The sequence below is a fragment of the Cervus elaphus genome, chromosome 19 (genome assembly GCF_910594005.1).
Source record: "Cervus elaphus chromosome 19, mCerEla1.1, whole genome shotgun sequence".
Lineage (NCBI taxonomy): Eukaryota > Metazoa > Chordata > Mammalia > Artiodactyla > Cervidae > Cervus > Cervus elaphus.
In genome coordinates, this window is record NC_057833.1 from 51,549,811 (window position 1) to 51,558,534 (window position 8,724).

The 8,724-nt window shown below is 40.6% G+C and overlaps 1 protein-coding gene across 1 annotated transcript in view; it reads right to left on the minus strand.

The window, feature by feature from the left end:
• Positions 1 to 8,724, minus strand: part of LOC122675295 (protein mono-ADP-ribosyltransferase PARP14-like) — a 44,462-nt gene that overhangs the window by 33,194 nt on the left and 2,544 nt on the right. The window contains exons 2-4 of the mRNA XM_043873822.1: positions 4,844 to 4,968; positions 4,049 to 4,082; positions 733 to 975 (exon numbers count right to left, since the gene is read on the minus strand). Of these exons, the coding sequence (XP_043729757.1) occupies positions 733 to 975; positions 4,049 to 4,082; positions 4,844 to 4,968 (402 nt within the window). The remainder of the gene's footprint in view (positions 1 to 732; positions 976 to 4,048; positions 4,083 to 4,843; positions 4,969 to 8,724) is intronic.

Genomic DNA, 8,724 nt, shown 5'->3' on the forward strand with positions numbered 1-8,724 from the left:
TCTAGCTCTTCCAGGTACTAGCATCTCTGTCTCCCCAACTGTAAAATGAGGGACAATAATGACCTCAGAAGGTTGTTGAAGGAACAAATAAATTGATACATGGAACAAAGTTAGCATAATACCTGACTTACAGCAGCACTATATGAATGTTTACTGCTATTACTATTACTCTCCAATAAGTCCAGTTAAATAACACAGATCAATATTTACTCCTCTCAGTGAGATAACACACAGGAAACAATGAGTCCTCTGCTTGGAATCCCTTTAATAACCTGAGACTTTAGATTTCTATTTGGGTGTGTTACTTCTGTCTCACTCCTCTCTGTGTCTCTGTTTCTCTCTCTCTCTCTCACACACACATGCACACATACACACAACTCATACAATAAAGTTTATTAAACATACCAGAATTTGGTTTCAAGACGAATTTGCTTCTCTTTCAAAATAAGAAATCAATATTAACTTACTAGCTACTAGAGAGGCTTCTCTGGTGGTTCAGATGATAAAGAATCTGCCTGCAATTCAAGAGACCCAAGTTTGATCCCTGGGTCAGGAAAATCCCCTAGAGAATGAAATGGCAACCCACTCCTGCCTGAAGAATTCCATGGACAGAGGAGCCTGATGTGCTATTAGAAAGAATGAAGCTTTCAGAGACGTTCCATAAGCTAGGTGTTCCAAACCCCAAAGTGTAATGCAAAGAAGGCTGACAAATGGAGCATCACTTGATCTTACCAGTATATGTCTGAAAGGTAACTACAGCCACATTAAAGTCTCGTATAAATTCCAATTTAAACTCATCATTCGTCAGGCCACTTATATTCTCCACTAACAAGAGTAACATCACATCAGTCACATCTGCCATGAGATTTTCAAATGCAACCAAAGAGGAAATATCTTCACACTCTTTTGGGGTGTCTTCCTCTTTTTCTGATCTTCTACTGAGAGAGAGGTCTTCCTCTAGTTCTTTGGATGCATCTGATTTTAGGGAGACAAAAGGGTACAAGATGTTAGATTTATCTATCATGTTCTTAGCAAAATTAATTATCATAGGCTAATATGTAAAATAAATAGCCAATGGGAATTTGCTATATGACTCAGGGAACTCAAACCAGGGCTCTGTAACAACCTAAAGAGGTGGAGTGGGGAGGGAGGTGGAAGGGAGGTTCAAGAAAGAGGGGACATATGGATACCTATGGCTGATTCATGTTGATGTTTGACAGAAACCAACAAATACTGTAAAACAATTATCCTTCAATAAAGAATAAATAAATGTAAAAAAATTATCACAGGCTAATTACACTGCCTTCCTCCTTTCCTGGTTTCAAAGTTGACACAAGTTACACAAGTAACATGTCAATTATGTCTCAATAAAACTAGAATAAAGAAAGATTAAGAATTGGGGGAAAATGGATCTTAGAAGACTTTCAGCTTAATTTAGTTAAAAATAAAAAGTAGTATTTGATATGATGCTGATCATGATTATATTCAATTTTATTACACTCTTTTCTGCCTTGTTTCTCTGAGGAACCTGCCTTGCTTTTCATAACACTTGACATCTATTTCTATCACAGCACCATATTACAGTTATTGAACCAAGCTTCTCCAAAGCAAGGGGCATATTTATTCATCTTTGTATTTCTGGCTCATGGTATACAGCTGAGGCTCAATAAATGTTTGCTGAATTGAAGATTTACTGCTTAGATTACTGGAGGAAAGCAAAAATACCCAATGATGCCCAAACATGGGAATCACCTAACATATTATGTTCTGAAAAGCAATAATTTCCAATCACTGGAGAGAAAAAAGGATTCTTACAGCGAATGACTAAGGAATGCACATGGAAGATAAAATGGCACAGAGAACTATGTGTATACCTCAAACTTATGGAATAGCAACCACCCCAGTCAGCTTGTACCTCTCCACTGTGACCATAAAGAGTTACATATACAGTTGACCTTGGATAACATGGGTTTTAGGGTTTTAGGAGCCCAACCCCCTGCACAGTCAAGTATCTGTGTATAACTTTGACTCCTCAGAATCCTAACTACTAATAGCCTACTGTTGACCAGAAGGCTTACCGATAACATGAACAGTTGATTAACACATATTTTGTATGTTATATGTACATCTACATATATTTTATGTGTTCATGACATAAATAATTTTTTCTTAATTTGTTCAGTATTTTTAAGCTATGCGGTTCATCTGTGAATTTCTTCCAACTGTCACAAATTTCCAAAAATTTTTCAAATATATTTATTGAAAAAAATTCATGTACAATTTGATCCACACAGTTCAAATCCAGGTTGTTCAAGGGTTAACTGTATATAGAAGAAGAAGAAGATCAGTCTCACACTATGCCTGTGCCCTGAAGCATGATGAGTATTGTCATAATCTTTAGACATTCTGTGAGCAACTATCCCATTAGTGCTCTATGTTCATGGTACTGGTTGTGTGGTGATGGGTACATACAAAAAAACACTGGAAAAAGAAATTACCAATTTTCTAAAGGAGGTACACAAAAAATAAAAATAAGAAAGGGAGCTGACATTATTATGGCAGAGTAAATGCTATCCACTCACCAAACCCATTTTGTTTACTTCCTGGGCAACATTTCTGAAAATTATTAACTCCATTCCAGTTAATTTCAAGAGTCCTAGCCTTAGGGCCATTGTCAAGACTCAGTGTGAAGCAACTATTCAACAAAGAACCTCTTCTTCCAACTCTTAAAGGGGTCAACTTAAGTATCTTGTTGAAGACCACCCCAGTGCCAGGCTGGTTACCTGAGTCAAGCTCAGGTTAAAACAGGTTTAGTAAATGCATCTAAAATCTCCAGGACATTGGAGTGAGGCTGGTTGGCTCTCCCTGAGTACATACTTGGAGCATTAAGCAAATCTGAAACAGTGCTAACAAATCAGTTAAGACAGAGTTAGGCTGAAATCTATGAAAACATAAGAAACACAGACTTGATTAATTCCAGAAATGGTACAGATATAAATGTATTACAAATATAAAACCACTTTCTGGCACAAAATTGAGCTCGAAGGTACAGCATACAAGGAATCTTTCAAGAAACAGATAAAGGTTTAGGGAGTCACAGTGAACAAATACTGGGAGTTGGGCGAGCCATATCTGAAGAACAGAAAGCAGAACTTCCTCTAAAGAGACAAAAAATTCCTGTCTCATAAGAAGCAGGAGCTTCTCAACCATGCATACAATATTCTACAGTTTAATGGTACATCCATGTTAGGTAGAAACAACCTATACATCCCTATCCAGGCATTTTGCCAAGTTAAGGCAGCTCTCATCCCAGAGGCATTTTCAGAAAAGGAAAGTTGCAAAAATCTAAACATGTTCTTAAGAAAATTTCAATTTTAGAAGGACAATATTTAAACTTTTCTTGGGAATTCCTTTTCCCTAAGGTTTGGATATATGGATCACCTTCTCTTTCCCGCTTGGCCATTCAGCCCAGTCCATCTTTCTCCCATTTAGAACAGCATGCTTAGCCAGGAAAACTTGTGTCTTCTTTAACAAACGTCAGGTGGCACGCAGGCCAACACTCAGACACAAGTCAAGTAGCAGAGTCCACAATAGCTGCTGGATTTCTGGCTGTTTCCTACGGCAGATGTGGTAAGTGTTGATCTGGAGGGCTACATTCATATCCTGCACCCAGTGCTCAGAAAGCAGTGCCAACTGACTTAGCTGCATACAACTCCCACTGTCATGTCATGTCCCTGCTTCTCAACAGGTGATTGGGCATAGGTAGACTCTAAAGGTCACTTCATCCAGCTACAGGTACCTCTTTATCCTCCCATCAATTGCAAGGTACTCTCAGACCCCACAGAGAGAGTTGTTCCCATCCTTCTGATCTGAACCCTTCGAACTCAAGAGGCAGCCATTGAGCAGATGGCTGAGAGGATGGAGATGATGCAGCCCAAAGCATCTCTCAGCTGAGCAAACCCTGCCTTACGAAGTCAAGAAGAGAAAGGTGACCTCTGTAATGCAAAGTGTTTAGTAAAAACAAAACTGCCTGATAAATGGAAGTTACCTGATTCTTCAACCTGTTCTTTGGTCTTGGATTCCTGAAATCCAAACAATAAAGTAGCATTAATAAATTACTAATAATTTATTTACATTAAGAAAGTGTCCCTAGGGTCAACCTGAAGATGTAGGGTCTACAGAAATGATAACTGAAAACTCAGGCAATGATGCTATTGAATATACCTCACATTTCATGGCATATCCACTTAGCACACAAATCACAGGTAAAAACGAGTCACAAAACTCCAAAGGAACACCAAATGTTGGTGGTAAGACCTAAATCAGAGAAATAATGCAGCTCATGTTCTTTTCCCTATTTAACAATTATTGAGTGTTTACTATTAAAAAGCACTAGGTCAAGTGCTTTACTAAGACTGTATCATTTAATCCTCACAACAATGCAATAAACCAAAGAGGTCAACACTATTACTATCCCATTTTACAATTGAGGAAATACTTAATACATGGAGTATAGATCACTCACCCCTCTAAACCATGTAAAAATAAAACAAATATGGCAAGTTCCAGGTTATTAGGTACTTAGGATGAACGAACCCAAGATTTTACAACTCAAACCATCATTATTGTTAGCCCCTCAATCTTGAATTTTCAAAACAAACAAAAAGTGCTTCCTCTCCCATTACCCCATCACCACTCTCACTCCCTCCACATCTATAAGTTGCTTTTCTCACCCCAGTGCGAGTTATACTTCTCATTCCACTATGTTTTCCTCATCATGGTTCCCATCCCCACATACCTTGGGAGAACACCCAACTTCCCTTGTAATCACCACTATACTTACCTTTGTGGGAATTTTCCCCTCCTGGACTTCATCTGGGACTGTGGGAAACTGGACAGTTAACTTGAATGTTCCTTTTCCCGGCCATTCTAACTCATGGCTCTCTCTCTCCAGAACTCGCTGCCGAACTGAAATTTTTTAGAAAAGCTGTTAAGCAATCTTTACTAACAAAATTATTCTATGATTTCCATAGGTTTCATCATCATCTGTCAGTGGCCTGGTCAACTTCTCAAGAGAGGTTATGTATGATGAAAAGAGGAAAAGTTTAGCAAGCAGACACAGATTTGAATTCTATCTTTAAATTTCCTTTTTATTATTTTTTTTAACCCTGAGCATGTTCCTGAGTAAGCTTTACTGACAAAATCTGTCTTCTTGCCTATTAATTAATGAAAACTGTCTTATGTGTTACATGGATTAGACTGAAGAAACATTATAAAGAACTTAGTACAGTACCCTTTGCTCAGTGGGCACTCAGAAAGGTAGCAATATTTGTTCTACAATGAAGGGAAAGAATTAAAGCATCTCTCACTGTGAACTACTGATACTAAGATATGACATTATGAAAACTATGTTTTAGGAAAGTGGCTCAGCTGACAATGAGCAGAATGGAGAGCAGCCCTCTTAAAAAGGTATTTCAATCAATTATTTAACCTGTGATAAGAGCCTTACCTAGGATAGTAAAAGGAATAGCAAAAGAGGGATGGGAAAGATTCTTACAAAATACAAAAAAGAATTAGCACATTTGGCATCTGAGCTGTAGTGCAGAAAAAAAAAAAAAAGAACAGTGGACATAAGTTTAAAGACCTTGATTCAAATTCCAACTCTGCCATGAAGTAGCTGAGTCACTGAGAAAATATTTTAACCTCTTGAGTCTCAGTCTCATCAAGTGAAGCAGTGTCTGTGAATGAATTTTGTGACACCCATAAGAGCAGCTAGAGAGAAAAGGAAAATCAGAGACCATGGTATCTGAGACCATGGAGAACAGGGAGTGGGTGAGCTTAGAGGGGAAGGCATGGCCAACATAGTCAGGTGGCGCAAAGAGGTCAGGGTGAAGGAGAACCTTTGGGAGTGCCTTGCAGTCACAGGTGTGGCTCTGTCATGGATGTTGGGCTGCCACGTTGTATTCTGATGTGGTTGCCTGCTGAGGCCAAAGATATAAGCAGAATCTTTCATTAAGAAGGGTTTGAGGGATGTCCCTGGTGGTCCAGTGGTCAAGAGTCTGTCTGCCAATGCAGAGAACACTGGTTAGATCCCTGGTTTGGGAAGATTTCACATGCCTTGGGACAACTAAGCCCATGTACAACTAAGCTATTAAGCCTGAACTCCAGAGCCCTGGAGCCACAACTGCTGAGCCCACATGCTTCAGTTACTAAAACCGAAGCACCTAGAGCCTGTGTTCCTCAATAAGAGAAGCCACCGCAACTAGAGAAAGCCCATGTACAGCAATGAAGACCCAGTGCAGCCAAGAAAAAATATATATTTTTTTTAAAGAAGGTCTTGAGTAGCTTTCCCACTTCAACCATCCATGAAGAAGATGAGGGAGATGATGCCTTCACTGGATGCCACCTCAGAAACAGGCCTCAAAAACAATATGAGATGGAATGCCAGACTCTAATTTCACTCTTTATGAGCAGAGTGAGTGTTTTTGCATGGACTCATAATGGGCTGTCCTAAGCTGAAGTTAGGACTAAGGACCGGATAAGACCCCTGAGCCCAGACAGCAGGCTGTTTTATAAGCCAAACTATCTAGAGTCATGGACCTCTGTGTTGCATTCCGTACAGTTTGGAAAAGTCCTGTCCAGGCATCTACATGTGTCAACCTATTCTGAGATTGTGTGTAATATGTATGGGCATGACTATTTTAAGAGAACAGATGGTAGCAGTATCAGTAAGTGATCCAAAACAAGGAGAAGGTGAATCTGGGAGGAAAAGAGATAAAATGGTGACGTCTAACCACCCTTGGACCTCCTGGTAGCTCAGTGGTAAAGAATCCACCTGCCAATGCAGGAGACATGGGTTCGATCCCCTGGTGAAGGAAATGGCAACCCACTCCAGAATTCTTGCCTGGAGAAACCCATGAACAGAGGAACCTAGAAGGCTACAGTCCATGGGGTCACAAAGAGTCAACACAACTTAGCGACTAAACAACAACCATCATCATCTTTACCATGTGGACAGGCTGTCTTGTGCATCAATCTCAGACCATCCATATGTAATTATATTTAAGGAGAAGTTGGGTTCCCTTACCTCAAAGAAGCTGACAATAATAAGGAGCCAAATTATGACCAAAAAAAGATGACAAATATGCACATCTGAAACAGAATTTTCAATCTCACAAGTTAATTTACACTTGACTTTCCAGAAATTCAGCCAATTATATAAAACAATAGAGCTTCCAGATAGTTTGTTTCCTATCCACTAATTTCTACAGAGAAGTGCTTTGGGGCTCATTCTTCTTACGTAAATGATAAGGCCCAAGCTGTGTTACACTATGGGCCTGCATCTGTTGGGGCCACTTCCTGTTGTGGAGGGCAGAGGGTGTTCCCAAGAGAAAAGAACTCTGCCCTTGGGGTAATGATGGGGTAAGTCATTCGATGTTCTCTAACTCCTGACCATGTGCTGTTGAGAAAGCCATTCCTCTGGTAGGAAACCAAAACTGAATAGGGACTTTCCACTCCCTAAGAACTTTGACCATACAAAGATTTGAGTTGAACTAAGTTTGAGTGTCTGTGCAAGGGGTACTGCAAGAGGGACATTCGAGAGGTCTAGGGGTGGAGGAAGGGAGGAAGTGGGCTGGGAGGTAGGAAGGAAGAAACCCGGCAGGGAAACTGAAATCATTTCTGCTTTGAGGACTAGAACAGAGTGATATTATCTTCACACAATCATATTTTTGCTGTTTGTATTTTTATGAGGTTTGTATTTCCTACAATCATTTCTTTTTGTTCAGGGTCATCAAAAAACAACAGGGATTCTCAAATTTTAATGCTATGCTAAGTTATTTCAGTCGTGTCCGACTCTTTGCGACCCATGGACCATAGCCCACCAGGCCCCTCTGTCCATGGGATTCTCCAGGCAGGAACACTGGAGTGAGCAGTCATTTCCTCTTCCAGGGGATCTTCCTGACCCAGGGATTGAACCCATGTCTCTTATGTCTCCTGCATTGGCAGGTGGGTTCTTTACCACTTGCACCACCTGGAAAGTCCCAAACTTCAGTGAACTGGGGTTAAACATGCAGATTCTCACCCACTCAACCCTCAGGGTACCTGAGTCTCTAGGACAAAGTTGGAAATGTGCCTGTTAACCTGTTGCAATTTGGATGGAGGGGGTCTGTGGCCCCAATTTGAGGACAACTCTTAAGGATAATGGGATTCTAAAGAAGAAAGAAGTGTCCCTAAAGGCCAGGCTGGTGGTGATGTTGACAACTGGAATCAAAATGGTAAAACCCTGTGAGGAAAAGTGAAGCCCGGGGGTGGGGGTGGGGGTCGGGCGGGGGGAGACTTACATTGCACAGATACCCTTTAGAGCATTTCTTGGTGAAATTAATCCTTGGAAAACTTTTTGACATTGTTTTAAGGGCTCTGAGTCAAGCTCGTCTCCTGATCCATGCGCACATCTCTTCTGTCACACTTCACAGGGATTCACCTGTGAATCCCTTTCTATTTTGGGGTTTTATTCTTTCCTTTTTACATCCCTGCCCTCAATTAGTTAAGTCGTTCAGTCGTGTCCAACTCTTGCAACCCTGTGGACTGTAGCCCACCAGGCTCCTCCGTCCATGGGATTTTCCAGGCAAGAATACTGGAGTGGGTTGCCATTTCCTTCCCTGCCCTAGAGCATTCCAATTGTTCTCAGGACTTCCTAAGCCTCTAAGCTTGAAAGTGAAAGTC